Source organism: Lichenostomus cassidix, chromosome 12 (assembly GCF_008360975.1).
Source record: "Lichenostomus cassidix isolate B80296 chromosome 12, HeHo_3.0, whole genome shotgun sequence".
Classification (NCBI taxonomy): Eukaryota; Metazoa; Chordata; class Aves; order Passeriformes; family Meliphagidae; genus Lichenostomus; species Lichenostomus cassidix.
The window spans coordinates 13,612,168-13,630,381 of record NC_139493.1 but is presented as its reverse complement, the minus strand read 5'-3'; the positions used below and the strand labels follow the sequence as shown (position 1 = coordinate 13,630,381).

The 18,214-nt window shown below is 41.8% G+C and overlaps 1 protein-coding gene across 2 annotated transcripts in view; it reads left to right on the top strand.

Moving 5' to 3' along the window:
• The window catches only part of USP4 (ubiquitin specific peptidase 4), a 30,279-nt gene that overhangs the window by 10,906 nt on the left and 1,159 nt on the right, over positions 1 to 18,214 (top strand). For both annotated transcript variants that reach the window (XM_085072762.1, XM_085072761.1), the window contains 13 exons: positions 425 to 542; positions 1,695 to 1,868; positions 2,485 to 2,643; positions 3,469 to 3,693; positions 5,260 to 5,343; positions 5,709 to 5,803; positions 13,814 to 14,005; positions 14,541 to 14,629; positions 15,573 to 15,788; positions 15,866 to 15,936; positions 16,262 to 16,377; positions 16,850 to 16,999; positions 17,683 to 17,786. In XM_085072762.1, coding sequence (XP_084928888.1) covers positions 425 to 542; positions 1,695 to 1,868; positions 2,485 to 2,643; positions 3,469 to 3,693; positions 5,260 to 5,343; positions 5,709 to 5,803; positions 13,814 to 14,005; positions 14,541 to 14,629; positions 15,573 to 15,788; positions 15,866 to 15,936; positions 16,262 to 16,377; positions 16,850 to 16,999; positions 17,683 to 17,786 — 1,793 coding nt within the window. The remainder of the gene's footprint in view (positions 1 to 424; positions 543 to 1,694; positions 1,869 to 2,484; positions 2,644 to 3,468; positions 3,694 to 5,259; positions 5,344 to 5,708; positions 5,804 to 13,813; positions 14,006 to 14,540; positions 14,630 to 15,572; positions 15,789 to 15,865; positions 15,937 to 16,261; positions 16,378 to 16,849; positions 17,000 to 17,682; positions 17,787 to 18,214) is intronic.

The window sequence follows — 18,214 nt, the reverse complement described above, 5'->3', positions numbered from 1 at the left end:
TAACTGCCTGATTTTTGAGGTGACTCGGGGCATGAGGGAAGGGATTATATTCTTTTCTTTTTCTTCCGTTGTGATAGAAGCCTTTCCAGGTACAGATCATAATTTTCTTACTATTTCTTGAAGTGTATTATATAGACTCTTGCTGCATTAGGCTGATGTGCTGTGTACTTACAGACAGAGGAAATGAATGTGTAATGAGACATAAATTAATAATAGCCTTTGTAAGGATTAATGTTTCCAAAGTTAGCACGTGTACTTCATGTTTCTGGTATTCAGTATTAGCCCCTATGAAGCAGCAGAAACAGGTAGCCTGATTAAAAAAATTCAGTAAACAGTTTTCTGACTTGTATTTAATGTGACTTTTAAGTAGTACTGAGACACGACAAACTCATTGTGGAGTTCACTGTATTGTCTTTTTTTCCAGAGGTTCTGGATTTGTTTGTAACTCTTACAACTGCAGAGACAGTGCTTCCCTGTCACAGCCTGGACTCTGTGGACTCAGTAACCTTGGAAACACCTGCTTCATGAATTCTGCATTACAGGTAAGAATTAGAAAGAGCCCTCATTAGAGTTAAATACCAGTCTCATAGATATTGTGGATTAAAATGTCAAATGAAAAGAATATTTTAATGTGATTCTTTGAGGAGACTACACCTAAAAAAACCAGACCAAAAAATCAGTTCATGTTTAGTTTGCCTTATGTTTAGCGCGTTAATACTATAAAAGATACAACAGTATTGGGGACTGAATCTGAAATATGTGGCATCTGAAATGGCCAGGGGAAAATTGTGTTAAACAGATGCCTGACTGTAACATAAGGTCCCAATGGTGTGCCCTGCCAAAAATGGGCTGGCGTGGAGGATGTTTTGACTTGTGTGGGCTGCAGAGGTGACATGAGCTGGTCACTGCATGCAGTTCTGGGCCTATGTTAAAGATTCTTGAAAAATTAAGAGTGTGAAAAGCCACAGGAGGGGTTCAGGGTCATTGTGCAGTTGGTTAAGATTGAAACAGTAATGCAAAGCTACTTTTAAACTTAATTTCTCAGGATTATTTTGTTCATTTTAAAGAATGCAGAAACTTGTTAGGGGTAGTTTTTTGCTAAGAAGTTAAAAAAAAATGTAAGACAAATTGTATGAACTTTGATTTAAGGAATGGACAAACTTCTAATGTGGTACCAGTACTGTGAAATGACTTCAGTTACTCTGGGATGGCTTTGAAATCTGGAACACGTCTTAAAATAACTGTAATGCATTATGCATGTGGTATTCAGGACACCACAATAAACTTGGGTTGCCCTGCTTTTTGTTTAATATGACTTTATTTTTAGTTGCATCATGGTAACCTTAAGCCACTTTGTTTTCTTGGACTTAGTTGAGACAACTTTATTTTTTTATTGTCAAAGTGTCTTAACTCAGACATACTTCAATCTTAATTTATCATGCAAGCCAGTCATGTTAAGGACCAACTACTTTCTTTCTTATATTTACCATTAGGCTTTAATTTTCTAGATACGAATCTTTCAAATGCAAATTTCTGCCTTAATTTGTTTTGTTTGTTTTACTAAACATGTTCTTAATTCTTACCAGTCTTGTTAACTTGGTACATGTTCTGATGTGAAAGTTGGTTTTGTTGTTTCATTGTCACATGCATGTATTGTTCTGTGCCATAAATTAATTTTCTTAACGCTTTTTCAGTGCCTGAGTAATACTCCTCCTCTGACTGACTATTTCCTGGAAGATAAATATGAGGCTGAAATAAATCAGAACAACCCACTGGGGATGAGGGGAGAAATAGCAGAAGCCTATGCAGATCTCATTAAACAGATGTGGTCTGGGAGACAGTCTCACGTGGCCCCACGTATGTTTAAAGTAAGTGTGTCATGTTCCTGTAGCACAGCTCTGGGACAGAAGAAACAGTGAAAGCTAATGTGCCTGCCACATATTTTGATGTTACGAAGGCAGAAAGGACAGAATTGCTCCAGTGTTTCATGTTTTGTATAAATGCTTTTTGAGGTATAGGAAGGAATTTGCCACTGAACAGTGTCATTCCTTAGAGTTGGTTACTGCTGTTTAATGTTACTTAGTAAATGACCTCCTAGCCTGAGAGGTATTTACAGATGAATCAGAATGATCTTTGCTGCAAAACTAGGCAAGGTCATATGAATTGCCAGCTGTGAGCTTTGGTCAGTGAGAAGAGGTGTGCAAGTTACAAATCTAGACCATTAAATTACAAAGTGAAGAGCAAAATGCATCCCCTTGTCTAGAATGTTGTTTTATTGGTGTAATGTTCTCATTGCTTCAGTGTGAAGAGCTGCTTTCAGCTGAAATACTGAAAGTAGCTGGGAAAATTTTTCTGTCACTGTTTCCTGCATTAGCATCCAGTTCACAATGGCCTACAGCCAGCAGAAGGTAGTGGGGAGCTGATCTCTGCAAAAGCTGTGACCTGAGTGTTTTTTAGACCCTCACTGTTGCCTTTGTGTTTCAGACACAGGTTGGGCGATTTGCTCCTCAGTTTTCAGGATACCAGCAGCAGGATTCCCAGGAGCTCTTGGCTTTTCTCCTAGATGGCTTGCATGAGGATTTAAACAGAGTGAAGAAGAAGCCCTACTTGGAGCTGAAGGATGCCAATGGCAGACCTGACTCGGTATGGTGCCCTTTACTTGAGGATAGGGCAGGTGGTGCTTCCCAGGGTGTTTATATTTGGATTCTGGGACACTTCCTGGCCTTCCTGCTCACAGGCCACGCAAGCACCCTTCCTACAGTGCAGTGTCCCTGGCACAGGAGAACCCTGTCATACCTTGTGGCACTCTATCTAAATAGAAAAAAGTAATTCTCTTATGAGTTTTTCCTGATAGAGGCCTAATGTGCTCAGTTTTCTTCCTCAGATTAAAAGTCTCAAGCTAAGAGCAGCCTCTGATTGTACTAAATAAAGAAATGCCAGTTACCAGATGCCCTTTGATAAGGAGTTTAAAAGTTGTCTTGTGAAAGTCTTCAAGGGCTTGTAATTTGTCTTCTTTTAGACTTTCTTTGGAAACATGGCCTTCATTTCCCAAGAAGAAAACTCTCTTTACTTTTTTATTGGAAGCTGTAACTGCAGTTGCCTTTCCAAATCAGGGGGCAGCAGGCTATTTGTCATGGAGAGTGGAACATACCTGGTTGTCCTGAAGAGCAGCATGTGACCCTGTCATGGTCCCCTCAGCTCCATTCATGCCTCTGGCATTGTGTGCACCAAGGAATACTTGATCAAACTCAGCTCAAACAGATAGATTAAATTTGATTTGATCAAGGCCTTAATTTCACTGGGAAGAAATCCCAGTGTGTTATGCTGGACAAACTGATAGAGCCCCTTTCCTGTGAAGTTGACCCATCACTATCAATTTTCCAAGTTCTCTGATCCTGGTGCTCACCATGCTGTAGAAATCTTTGCAAGAAATAACTTCTAATATATTTTTTTTAATTATTTTTATAGGAGGTGGCAAAAGAAGCGTGGGAGAATCATAGGCTGAGGAATGATTCCATCATTGTGGACATTTTTCATGGTCTTTTCAAGTCTACCCTTGTTTGTCCCAAATGCTCTAAAGTTTCTGTGACCTTTGATCCCTTCTGTTACTTAACTCTCCCGCTGCCCTTGAGGAGGGATCGTCTCATGGAAGTTACCCTGGTATATGCAGACCCACAGCGCAGACCTGTCCAGGTGAGGCATGTTGAAGACACAAATTCTTTAAGTCATCTGAGTTCTTCTTTTAGGTTTAAAGCTGAGACTCTTAAAGTAATCTAAAGGACATTGATGTCCACCTTTGAGTGAGGTAGTTAGGATTTTTTAAGGAAAAATCTGGGATATGGAATCGAGTGACTTTGTAAACTCTCAGGTTGTGAAACTAGGGTCATGGTCTGCTGGAAGTGGCTTCCTGTAGTGAGATGACCTGTGTGATGTGCTGCTTTCTGAAAGCAGCAGAGTGTTTACACTGTGATGTTTACCTTGTGTTACCTTGGAAAATATAAAGGTATAACTTATATTGTGTCCAGGGGTGCACCAGGCATAGCATCTCCAGCCTGTCAAAGGATGGGACTGCCCCACTCTGCTCTGCACTGCTCTGCACTGCACTGCTGGGGGCAGTTTAGGTCATCACAATATAAAAAAGACATTAATCTATCTGTCCAAAGAGAGCCATGAGAGAACGGTGAAGGGTCTGGAGGGGAAGCTCTATGATATCACTGGATTTGTTCAGCCTGGAGGAGACTGAGGGGAGACCTCATTGTGGTTTTCAACACCCTCACAAAGGCAAGCAGAGAGGCAGGTACTGATCTGTTCACTGTTGTGACCAGGGACAGGACCCAAGGGAGTGAATGGCCTCAAGCTGAGTCGGAGGAGGTTTAGGTTGGATATCAGGAAAAGGTTTTTCACCCAGAGGGTGATTGAGCACTTTTACAGACTCCCCAGGGCAATGGTCACAGCACCAAGGCTGACAGAGTTCAGGGAATGTTGGGGCAATGCTCTCAGGCACATGGTGGGATTCTTGGGGTGTCCTGTGCAAGGCCAGGAGTTGGGCTTGGTGATCCTTGTGGGTCCCTTCCAACTCAGCATATTCTATGGTTCTGTGGTCCTGAATGGGTAATGTCTCTGAATTTCAAACAGAGTTGAAAAACAATTCCTCTTGGGGAAAAAAAAAGAAAAATTACATGTTTGCTTTTTTAGCCTCCTCAGTAGACTTGTTTTAAATTTGCCCCACACTTCATTTTCAAATGGACACACACATCCCTAAATTAGCCTTGTGCTTGCCACATGTCAGAGAAGCACAAGCTGGGGCACCCAAGTAGAGTGACTTGGATGCCCCAATGCAGTTTTGGAGGGACTGATTGGCAGTATTTCCATGTCTATCAAGGTTTTTGCCTTGACCTTTAGCAGCATCAAAAAGAATAGCTGTAAGATGTTTTTTAATACAAAAAGAAAAAACAATTTTATGTTCTGAGCAAGCTGCTATGTCTGGTGATTATTTTTTTTCTGGGTTTTACTACTGCTGAGCCTGATCACAGCAGAAGGCCAGCTGTTCAAGGCTTTCATTCCCTCCAAATCCCTGCTTTGTAAGGTAAAGCTGAGATCCAGAAGACCTTGAAGTATGTGGTTATGACCTTAACTTCAGCAGAACTCCTACAAATTAAAGATTTAAGAGTTTTAAGATTTTTTTTTCCATTTTCTTGCTCTCTGCCTTGCATGGGTTTATTTTCCCTGGTGTAAGCATAATGTTATCTTTGTTTCTAGTATCGGGTTGTGGTGCCAATGATGGGGGCCATCTTGGATCTGTGTGAATCACTTTCCAAACTCTCTGGTGTTCCTGCAGAAAACGTAAGGATAAATGCAGACAGTAATTTTGATAAATGCTTGTTCTTCTTGAAGCATTTTGGTGGCCTAACTTTTATATGGATGATAAGCTGAATTTAGTGGGCTAGTGGCAAAACTGTAACAAGTTAAAATGCTGTTCTTTGCTTGTAAAATTAAAAAGATGCATGAAACAGTCTGTGTTTGTTCTGATAGTTCCATTGTAGTAGAGAGGTTTAGCAAAAGGGACAGAAAAATTAAGTACAACTGGTGTTGGTGTTTCGAAAATTGTGAGAGAATTAGAAGAAACTTGGTTAAATTTAAAGGTAGTTTGCCTAGATTTATGTAAGCTTTTATTATAATCACTTTGCCAATATCACTTGCTGTTCTAGATGGTGGTGACAGATGTGTATAATCACCGATTCCACAAAATCTTCCAAATGGATGAAGGTTTAAATCATATCATGCCAAAAGACGACATCTTTGTGTGAGTAAAGTGGAAGAATGCCACATGTGAAGAATACTGCAAAACATTTGCTTTGGTTTCAGGTTCTAAAACCCAATTCCTGTCACCTCCCAAAACCTAAGCTTCCTGTAGACCTTTTGCATGACTTAGCAGTCATGCAGCACTGCTCCTACCAGCGGATCAGCATGTGCAGTGTTCAGTAGGTATTTTCCTAACACAGGAGGTCATGACCCTTGGGTCATAATGAACTTTTAGTTTGGTCTGTGTTCTGCAGTTTAGAACTTCCTGCAAGCCTCTTTCAGACATAATTATGTCTGGGTTACAGTTATGCTCTCACTGGCATTTTTAGTTTCACTCAAGCTTGTTCTTATGTTTTCCAAATCAGCCAAAAGCCTTGGAGCTGTTGCTAGGATAGCGTGAAGTCTATGCTGTGGTACTCTGCCTTTCCAAAATCCATCATGGTTGTTAGACCACCCAGATAACCATGACTGGGGGTTCTTCACAGACTCTTGATAGGTGCTAAACACTGTATCTAAACTGTGGTTGTGAGGGACTTGAGCAAAGCTGACGATTTGGTTGCGCTTGATGTTCTACGTGTGGTGGGTGAGATATTTCCAGTCACCTCTGGAATCTTGTGAGGAGAGAAAAAGTTGTATTCTTCTATTGCAGCTGAAATGTGAGAACATTCCAGTGCAAGAATATTGCTGCTGTGAAATTGTTGGGTGGGTGTGAAGACCTGCAGTAACATCCTCTGGTGCCGTGTGAACCTTTCACTGGGTGGGATTCTGTGACATACTGGTGCTCTTTTGTCGTGCTGGGAGAGTGTTGTGGAGTGTTAGTTTGTAAGTCTGTCTTGTCTCTGTAACAGGTAAAGCATTTTATAAACAAGAAGACTGATACTACAGTGGTAATTGCAAAAAAAGCCCTGCTTTCATACAGGGATAACACTGTAAACCCCTCCATGGAAAACAACTGTGTCTGAATCAGGTCTGCTCTGAGGTGTGGGGAAAGCACTGGCTCAACTGCAGTTCCAAGTGTATTTTCCTTTGAAATTGCCACTTCATGTGCAGGGCAACTGTAAATGAGGTGCTGCTGTGAGTCACAGTGAGGGAACTGACCCGGGTTAAAAATAGCCTTCCAAGGAAGAGGAGAGGTAGCAGGAAGTTTTGCAAATCCTGTTTTTCCATGTACACCCTCCAAGATCTTTTCAGCACTGAGGGGCAAGAGCAAGCAGCCAAGCACCAGGGCAAGAATTAGGAAAAAGCTGCTCAAAGTCCCTTTAATGGGTGATGATGCCAGGAAAAAGATATGTAAAGTATTATTTTAACTACAGCTAAAACTCAGCATTCTTTTGTTGAAAGGAAGTCTTGTCTCAAAAACCCAGCAGAGAAACACTTGTTCATAAAGAGGAAAAGTTCTTTAAAATGCATAATTACTTTCAGCGTGGACGATCTACCTGCCTTGTCTGTATATAAAAAATCTGCTGTTAGGTGTTCTAAGATTTAATTAAATCATTCAGGAAATGGTAATAGTGTGAAGGTTCTTGAATTCCATTCTGTTTCTATCTATTGTTTTTTTTTCTGCCAGCTTCAAAATGTGTTTTCTGTTAGGTGTAGTCATGGATGTGCATCTTTGCCTTCTGCTTCTTCCAGAAAGGATGATTTTACAGTTACACAGGAACTTCTCAAGTGCTGCTCAAGCTGTTGTGTTTTGGCAGAAGTTATGGCTAGTGATGTGGCAGATCAGGGCTTGCTGCCCTCCTGCAGGTGCTATGTGATGCGTGGCTGGGGAGTGTGGTGGTTGTTTGTTCAGATTGCTGCTGCCAATAACTTCAGGAGTTTCTGATATTTCAGGAATTTATTTAAATTCTTAGATTACAGACAAATATCTCAATGTTTATTAAATGGAGGAATAAATATTAAAAAAAATTAAGTCTTTCAGAATCTTCCACCTTTACAGAACAAGCTTCTTTCCACTTGAAATGTTGAGAAATATTTTATTTCCTCAAAGTCAATAAAGAAGAGTTACTAAAAAGCATTTCTTCCTCTTAAATTAAGGCAAATTCTTCAGAGAAGTGACAGGAAAAGACTTGCTGCTTATGACTTGAAGGATGCTCTGTATGTCTGCATAGTCCATGAAATGTTCAGCTTGGAAAAGATGCTCCTGTACTGGTGATGGAGCTGTGGGATGTATCACTGGTTACACAGTGATGCATCACTCTCCTGTTCCTGAAAGAAAACTGTCTTTGTATCAGTTAATGAAGGGGAACAGATGCCTATTATTAGAAAGTACAACAGTGTAGGGTTTTACAGTCACAGTATTCTCACGCAAAATTCACAATTGAAATAAATAACCTAAAAAAGATTCAATAAATCACGCTCACGTTTGTTTGTGTGTTTGCATTACATTTATACCAGATACTGATTAGAAAACAAAGGGCAAACTCTACCCTAAATAGAGTTAAATCAGTACAGCCTAGTCAGAAATAGATACTTCTCATGTGTATTTCCCCAAAACATATGCGTGCATTCCCCAGAATTACATTTTGAAATTACAGATGGCTCAGTGGTTCCTATTGATCTTTGAGGTCTTTTTCTGAAGCATTTTGTTGCCTGGTCTTTGAATTGGGGTGAGCTCACAGGCCTTTTCTTTTGTTCTTCGTGATAGCTACACTGAGTGAATTCTGAGGGAAGCTGTGATTAACTGAAGACCAAACCCTTCCGTTTAAATAATCTTTTTAAAGGTGTAACAGTTTCCTCACCTGAAAAGCACTCCTCCCTTCACTGGCAGAAGCAAACCAAGGTTGTGTTAGCTATCATTTATGGTTGTTTGCTGGACTCTGAGAATCCAGAGAATGAGTGGGCAGTGACAGGGGCATACAAAGCCCCGGGGCTCTTGAGTTCATGAGCAGCTGCCATCCAATGGTTCTGTTGTTCTTCTCTCTCATTGTCCTCTAAACACCATTGCTCAGAGTCCAGCAGATCTTCCACCTGTGATCACCTTTGGGGCTGTCTCCTGTAACAGAAATCGGTTGTTCCAGTGGGTCTGAAGCTTTAGGATCTGGTTGTAACTTAAACTGCCAGTTCTTGCCTTCTGTATGTTTCTTAGCATCATCTTAAATTGTCTCAGGATTGAAAACTTTAAATATAAATGTCAGTGTTTTACAATGTTTCTGCAGGTTTGCTTTGCTGAGAGCAGTAGCCAGACCCGCCTGTGACAACACTACCCCTGTGGTTTGACAGACTTCTGATTTTATTGTATTGTGCACTGGCCAGCTGGCAACTCACATCTCAATTCAAAATTCAAAAACTCCAACACTTCAGGAGATCTGTGCTCCAGCAGGGCTGTGATTTAAAAAAAAAAAATCTAAAGTCAATACTTTTGCACTGGTGTCTTGCTTTTGAGACCAATTTCTGTTGTCAACTTTTGGTTCAAATCTATTGATTTGTTACTGAGCAGATCATGGATTTCCCTGAAGTACTTTGGTTGGAAATGTCACTGAGCTCTCACCGTGTATTGCATTAGGAATAAAGCAGCTGGAATGGGCCTTGGCATTTGCTTGACAGGAGTATTTGCTTGACAGAAGATATGGTCTGCAGACACAGATATTGTAGTCCAGATTCTGCTGTTGGTTAAATGTGCAGTATGTTGGACATAAGGAGTATTGAGCTTGCACCTTTTTTGGGTTATTTCAGTGGTGGGAAAATCTGTGGGGTTTTTTCCCTGTTTTCCCTGTAGCATAATGGGAGAAGACACATTCAGCCTTCTGGTTTTTGCTGGGCATCTTGGACATCTTGAGATGTATACCGTGAATTTTAATGTGCTACTAAAGTAGTGGGGAATGCTGCATGTGGGGGAGTGAGGAAGCACGTGAGAATTGCACTTCATTTGGAACTTGAGATGAATGGATTGCAGTATGGAAAACAAAGATGTGCTCTAGAAGTGTAAGATACATTTTCCCTCTGAGCTGCTCAGTTTCTGGTTCATCAGCTCTTCTAGTGTATTATGTTACCTGTTGTGATCTCTGATAGTAAAACCTCAAAAAGAAGAAATGCAAATACTACTGGGCTTCTTGTTATTTAGGTGACATTACCATAACTGAGATGCATCCCAAAATGAGCCTGGCACCTTTAACATAAGAGGACAAAACTGTTCATTTTCTTCTCCAAATCACATGAAAGGGGAGGAGAATTGGGTCTGAAATTCTCCAAGCCTGTTCTTTCACAAGGCTTTGCACTCATCTCTTTCTCATCTTGACAGGCTTGGAACTGTCAGGTGGTCCTGGTGCAAGATGTGTTAATATTTAGCATCAGAGAAGAGCTGAGATGCAGAAAGGGAGGGGGTTAGTAGAATCCTTGAAACAAGATCACTGATCCAACGTGTAAGGGCAGTGGCAGCCAGAGAGTGGTGGGAGTATCCCACTTCTCCCAGCCTTTGAAAGGATTCTCTCCAAGCATGTTGTTCTGTGGAAGGACAGGGAGGTCCGTGGCAAATGATCAGAAATCACTCCTGTAAAGGTGGTCTGCAAATCAATTTGATGACAGTAGTTCAGTGTTCGTGCTGAATGCTCTCATTGCCCAGGCTAAGCAGAGCACAGCATTCAGCACATGACCCAAACACTTGCTATTTCTTTTCCTCAGGTTCTGGGAAGCCCAGCCCCACTAGGACCTCCGGCTCCCGCTCCAATGTAACTCCCACACATGCACCATGCTGGTGATATCCCATCACCAGGGATCCTGCTGGAGCTTGGAGCCGGCCTACAAGGGCTCAGGTAAGTACCACGTGAAAACAAACTCCACAGCCCATTTCAGGGGTATTACTCTTAGTATTTCTTCTCTAGTTCTTGGGAACTAAGAAGAAGAATGTTCTGATGGATAAACTAGATACCCCTGTTCTCTTAGCCTGGCTAATGGGGCATATTACATAACATTTATTGTTTATGTTGAGAAAAGTTTCACAAATTGATTTGCAGGTCACCTTTAACCTATCAAAGTGTGCATATTTGATTAGGATCTATTCAGTTTGCCATACATGCCATGTTTTCTGCCTTCTCTTACAACATGCTGTGTATTACATTTAGATGAGTTCATGGTCTTGAAAAAACATCCCTGGCTGCAGAGATGTCAGGTTTGTTAATGTGACTGAGGCTACAGCAATTACTGAACTGAGTTAATGATGTCAGCAGGCCAGCTAGTCCAGTAGCTTTATATGAAACATTTGAAATGTGTGAGTTCTATGTAGCAGACTGATCTATGATGTTTGTTCACTCTTGCTAAAATTGAGGTTTTCTCGTTTGAAATGAGGGTTTGCATCCTTTCTGAAAAGAGCTTGTATTTATTTAAGTTTTCTTTAAACTTTCTGTGTGGATTCCCTCATTGTTTTTAATCTTATTCCTCTGCAAGCCTGGCAAAATCCTTTGACCAGGTTCTACAGGGCAAGCTGTCCATTGTCTAAGAAAGTGACATTTGCAGTGTCTTATCTCAGTTTACTTGTTTGTGTGTGTTCTGGTATTATGAAAGTAAACACATTAGGAGTATCTCCACTTCCTAGAAGAGATCGGAATATGCGCAGCAGTTTCTCCCAGTTTTTTTCCAATTCTGTGTTTATTCTTATTGTGTACTTTTGACCCTCCTGTATTTTCCCAGCAGCATCTCTGGGTTGGTGTGCAGCAGTAACCCCATTTAGGCAGATCTGTTTGGCAGCTTCTGCAGTGGCATTTTTCCCTGCCCTTCTCCATTCTCTTTCAAAATAGACTTCTTGGTTTTTGCTGTAGATTGACTTACGATCTGCATAGTGTTTTGCAGCTGGAGTTAATATCATAGATCCTGGCACCTGTGAGGGAATGTTTCAATAACATACAACTGACATATTAGCCTGGTTTTAGCTCAGAGTATTTTTTCTTTCAGTGTCCTTTTATGTAGCTCTGGTCCTTCATAGCTTTCCATCCTTCTGTGCACTTGCTTAACTTCACTATGCAGTGGAAGAAAAGTTATCTCATTACTCACTGCCTCCTTTCTGAGTTGAAACCACAGACCTGAACCTTAATAATGCTGATAAAGACTGGTCAAGTCCTACCCTTTAGCTTACCGGTTTTCAGACACTTTTCTGAGTTGTCATGAATTATGAAGGCAACCAGCCAGTATCTAGAAGTGTGCTAGCAGCTGAGCTAATGTTTCTGACTTCTAAAACTGTGTTGTGTAGTCTGGAGTAGCATCATCTTCATGTTCTATTTTTTTCAAATAACTTGTAATATACAGAATTAGGGTGTATTGTCCAGCAATTTCCAGTATCAGCTCTACAGCCTTCCTTACACTATACATAAACTACTTTGGGTTTGGTTCTTTTTTCCAAGAAATAGTTGTTGCTTGGGAGATAATAAAAATGATAGTTCTTGATTCTGATATGTTTTCTTGTAGGACTCGTATGTAAAAAAAGGTGTTCTGAGGTGGAGTGGGTAGAGGGACACTTGAGTAACCAGATTTGTTGTGTTGTGGTGAGAAGTGTGTGAGATGCTCTCTGCAGAGTGTTATGGAGTGCTGCATGCTGGCTGTTTGTGATGGATGACTCCTGGCTGTGGGAATAGCCTTTTCTTTCTGTCCCATCTGTCCTATCTCATGGGTAGGGCTCCATTCAGTTGCGTGAGGGTGGAGTGTAAATGTGGCTTCATTAATTGCTGCTTGCAGAGCACAGTGTAGGTGGTATGAGATGCAGTCACAGGAGTGTCATGCACTGATCTGTGTAACAGGAATCCAGTTTAAGGGTTTCATAGGACCTGGCATTAGTCACAGGTTGTGTTCTGGGACTGAGTATGGCCTTTTGTAGTTTAAAAAGTCCTAAGTGAAATAAGTTCACCTTTGTTGTGCTGTTTCTCGGGAAACTTTTGGAGTGTGAACTGTATGCAGTGCTAGTGTCAGCTGAACAGCATTGACAGGCTAGAAAACCCCAAGAGCTGCTGGCGTTGGATTCTCTTATGCTGACTCTGAAGTCTTGTGTTCTTGGTGGGCTGGCATCTTTGGAAGGATGCTTTCCTTCATGTGCTCTACTGACTCAGTCCAAGCCCCAAGCTGGGATCCTTTTTTGTTTTAAGTAGGATGAAGCAGAATGACAGCTCTGAAATACATTCTTCTCCCTACTCTGAACACAGGCATGAAAAATGTTTCTCATCTCTTGAAAGAAGGGAGGTGGCTTGTCTAATGTAAGAGAATTGGTAGGAGATTGGTGCATTCAGATGTGTGATTGTGGTCTTGGTCATTATGTGTAGTGACATCTTTTGTGAAATCTTTCTTTCTCTTTCAGTTTTAAGATAAATCTGGGACAGGTGACTAACCAAATTAGAGAGCAGTGTGACTTGGCATCCCTGAAAATGAGTCTTTTGTAATGAATAGCCCTGAAGTAAACAGTGTGATAGTGTTGGACCACGTGATTTCTTTTGCCTCTGACAGCTGCAAATATCTCATTTGCTGTTTCACCCAGGGCACAAGCTGCATCTCAGTCTCCTCACTGTTCTCCCAGGCTGTTTGTTGTCTTCCAGAATTTTTCTTGTTTGTTTACTGCCCTTGGATTTTTCTGTGAAGCACATGTTTCCAAACTCTTGGTTTTATGAAACATTAACTGCTCTGTGATGTGAGCTTGGGCCATAAAACTGTTTGAGAGGCTGGAGAATGCAAGACCCAAGGTATCAAGAGGATATCTTTCTCCAGGGGGGACATTGTCAGAGAGATTTCAAAGTACATTTAGTATTTTTCACTAATTGAAGCACTGTGTAGTTGTCAGGGTAGTGTCTTGGGAGGTGATTGGTAATAGGGATTTGAATTAGGAATAAAGGCAGAAGGAAGGTGGCAGTTGAGTTGGTGGCAGATGTGTATCTTGTGCCACTGTGAGCTGTGGGGAGTGTTCAGGAAACTGCTCTGTAACATGAGGACAGTACAACCCTTCTGTGCCTGTTGGAGTTGCTGGACTGAGTTCATGTTGGTCCTACCTGGTACTCTTGGCAGCAGCAATAACCCATGGAAATGCCTGTCTTTTGAACAGGTATGAAGTTTGCAAGCCAAGTGAGGATGGCTCGGAGTATGTTACTCTCTCCATTTACTTTCGGGAAAAGACAATGAGGCAATCCAGCAATACTTCAGGGACTGTGCTCTTTGGGCAGCCACTGCTAATATCTGTGCCCAAACACAAGCTCACTGTGGATCACCTGTACAGTGTGGTTTTGGAGCAGATCAGGTAAGTCATGGCTGTACCTTTGAATCCTATGCCAAGCTCTAGAGGTTGCTTATTCAATTACATTGTAATAGGATTACTGAATCGTTGTTAACAGGGAGAATTTTTCTTGATTTGTGTGGGTTGTATAAACCAGGATTTGCATTTCATTAGTGTCTGGAGGCCCCAGGGACATTTCAAGGTCCTGTTTTTTTGGGCTTTGTAACAGATATTGCTGGCTCAGCCTTGCAAAAGGAGTCAGGAGTAGAACTGTGGGCATGATTTCAGGGCTCACAGATGGGGCCACCATAACTTATTTTTGCCTTTTCAATATACAGCCAGTATACTTGGAACAAGCAGTGAGAGCAGAGACTTAGGGAACTGTTGTTTGACTTATTCTGAGAGCTCTTGGTTCTGTGATGTAAATGGTGCTGTTCAGGATGGATTCTGGTTTGCTGGGGGGGATTGGGCAGCAAGAGCTGTTGGTAGAGGGGGATACTGCTGTTCTGATGAACAGCTTGCAGTATGGTTGTGTGATAAACGTATCCTTTCTCTTCAGCCGCTACGTGAAACTCCCTCTGGCAGAAGAATACTCTCCACCTTGCCCAGACAAAGGAACCTGCAATGGCTCCAATGGTGTGGTTGAAGGTAAAGCTCTTTCAAAATTTGCTGGAAGCTTTTCAGCACTTGAAGCTTTCTAATAGCATTTGGTTTGTGCTGTGTGTAGTTGGCTTAAGCTCTAGCAGATTGTTTCTCCCCCATGATTAAACCATGCTATTGTGCTGGACATCTGTGTGATACAGGGGGAATCTTGTACACCATTTCCTTCCTAGGGAGATCAGATGTGCTTAAGCAGCAGCTGGAGAACAAGGTGTGGTGTGCTTTCATCCTGACCAGTGTTAGGGATGTCCTTGCTTACTTGGGAGCATTCAGGTGCCTCCCTCCAGAGGCAATTCTTCCTGATACGCCTTTTGGTGATGAAAACAGGCCTGTTAGATCACAAAGACAGAGTGTGGAGAAATAAAGTGGTACTTTCTGTTGGAGGACATAGTATCACAATTTCATTGCTAGGCTAGATGACCACTAGGAAGCTTTTAATGCTGATGGCAAATCTGTGTTTCCCTTTCCTGTTTGAAGTTATTAATTTGTGTAACCCTGAAGGTAACAGCTGGAATAAGTTAAATGCGGAAAAAACCTGCCAATTTTCCCCTAAGAATGGAAATAACTTTCCTGGCGATTTACACATTCCTGTCTGTGAAGACACCCAGCTGCAGCCTTGCTCATTCTCTCTTGGGTTTGCTTTTTAGGGTGTGCTGTCAGAAGGTGTCATTGGTAACCTACTGCACTCCATCATGCCTGATTCCAAGATATGGAATCCAGCACATTAAGTGGCATCTACTAAAGGGAAAATTGCAGCTTAAGATGGAGTTGGTTAACAAGCAGAGGTTTCTTTTTCAGTGTGCCTTATCATTGCTTTCTGCATAATTGGTGTTTGTTGTGCAGGCTGATGCAGACAGCTGTCCATGGGAGGTATCTGGCTAAACTTTCACTGAAGCCCTGTAATATTGTCCATGTTTTGAATTTTTTCCAGGTGACATTGAAGAGATGGAACATCAGGATGGTGGAGAGGAAGGCAAGGAAAAGCTGACAGAAGTTGATCCCTGCCCCTCTGAGGGTTGCATGCAGGTGGAGTCAGCAAGAGACCTGCAGCCTTGCAAGAAACAGCATTTCACTTTTAGCCTTGTGAATTCTTCTGGGACCTCAGAGATAAACTCCATTGTTGAAGGAAAAATCTTAAAACTGAATGGTAATTATTTTCTTGCTGGTTTTTTTTCTCTTCCTTCTTTTTACACCCATGCAGTAAATGTTTCTTCTTTCTTGTAGCTTTTTCTGCAGTTGCTATTGACTGGGATTCTGAGACACGGAGGCTACTTTATGATGAACAAGAGGCACAGGTTGTAATATGCTCTTTTCATACTAATGTAATCTGTGTGTAAACTTGCATGGTATTTAAAAGGTGACAGTAAACAGTGTTCTGATGGGTCATATTTTGTAACAGAATAATCTGTTTTTACTTAAAAGCCCCAAATCTAAGTGAGGACATACTTTCTTTTATGGACTATTTTAACACAAGAAAGGTGTGGCTTGAAGCTAGAGATAATTGTCTTGGTGGGGAAGGGGGGCAGAAATAGGCGGTGTGAAAAGGTAGGCATGTAATTTTGTGATGTCAAGGATTACAGAGTACATGAAATTGAGTAAAGCACCCATCTCTTTCACTAGGCATTTGAAAAACATGGAAGCATGCTACAACCACAGAAGAAGAAGGCTGTAGTAGCCCTCAGAGACTGCATAGAGCTCTTCACAACTATGGAAACACTTGGTGAACATGACCCTTGGTAAGAACCTCTGCCTGCCTGCTATATTTACCATAAAATGCCATAACTGTTTGAGTTCATATGATTTGTCATGGGATTCTTACAATTTCCCAGGTCTGTCCTTTTGTCCTCATCTTTGAGAAGTCTATCAGATCTGTATTAAGTCATTGACTCAATAGGCTGTGGACATGGGTTAATAAAAAGTATTTGTTTCCCACCTATATTTAAGGAAAAAAGTGTCAGTGGGAACGTAGCTTCCAACAATCAGGCTATTTTTAAAGGTTAGTTTTTGTACAATGTGCAGTTAACATCCTTGCCATAGGACATTTTGCCTATGAAGTGAAAGCAAGTTGGAGTTTGGAATTCTCTGAGGCAGTGTGCCTTGTGTAAGGCAGGAACTGTGCTTGTGCTACTGAGGCATCTTAATTGGAAGGGCCAGAAGCTTTTCTTTTAATGCAGTCATTGATTTCCTTGCTTGTTACTCTTTCCTCAGGTACTGCCCTAACTGTAAGAAACATCAGCAGGCCACAAAGAAGTTTGACTTGTGGTCTTTGCCCAGGATTTTGGTGGTACACTTAAAACGGTTCTCATACAGCAGATACTGGAGGGATAAACTTGACACTGTTGTGGAATTCCCCATCAGGTAGGATTCTTCCCTTGAGCTAGGAAGAGCTTAAAGAACTCGGTCAAGAAAAATGTACTTCTGATGTTTCCGTTGGGTGGGCTTGTTAAAACTGTAACTGGAACAGGTGTTTTCTGGGTTTGAACAGCTGGAAAGCAGGCATGAGTTGAGATGCTTAGTTTCTTGGGGGATGGTTTTTGTTAATAGTAATCACCTTTATACATCTCAAAGAGTATTAATTACTGGCAGGTACTGTTTCTTCTGAAATGAAATTAAGCCCATGTGATTCAATCAAGGGAACTTCTGTAGCAATTCTAGCAATTTTTTTGGGCAGAGCTGCACTTGTAGTACTGAGTATTCCACAAGTACAAGATGAAAGCCTGCCTTGTCCCTCTGCTTCTGGTTGCCAGCATCCTGCTGTGGGATGAAGCATATCCCTTACTACTCCTATCTCACTCTTCATGCCTACCTACACAGGGACACTCCAAACTGTTTTATTCAACACCTCCCTCTAAACCTTCTGGCAGTGCTTGGTGTGTTTGCCAGGACCTGCCCTGTGTGGGAGGGGTAACAAGTCTGGTCTTCACACTAACAACACCTGGCCCCTGAGCAGCGGAGCAGCACTGCTGCTTCATTGGTGCCGTGCTTCACTTCCTAAAAAGTGCTGCTTACTGGTGCACTGATACTTTTGGGTTTCCTTCCAGGGGTTTGAACATGTCCGAGTTTGTCTGTGACCCAAGAGCTGGTTCATACGTGTATGACCTCATTGCAGTTTCCAATCACTATGGAGCCATGGGAGTGGGCCACTGTGAGTAACTGCTGCTGTGTCCTTTGTGTGCAAGGAAATATGGGCAGAGGGTTCATGGGAGGGCTGTGTGCTTTGGGACACCTGCAATAGCCCTCACCAAGGGTTTGTGGTCCAAAACTGACCTGTGTGCAGGTGAGTGTCATATTGGGATCCTCTTAGGATTGGGAGGGCAGGTAGGTAGCAGCACTTTGGCCTGAGGTCTGACTGATGCCTGTGGGACCCGAGTTAGTAGTCATTAGTTAGTAGTTCATGTGATGGTGTTCCCCAGTTTATGAGTGGAGTCAAGATTTTTCAATGCTGAATCTGAAATTGCAACACGGGCTGACAGTAGAATGTCTCCACCTTTGCACTGATAAGGACTGACATTGGGAAAATGTCATTTCATCAGGAGAAAAAGCCACTTGTATACAAGTTTGATACATGATGAG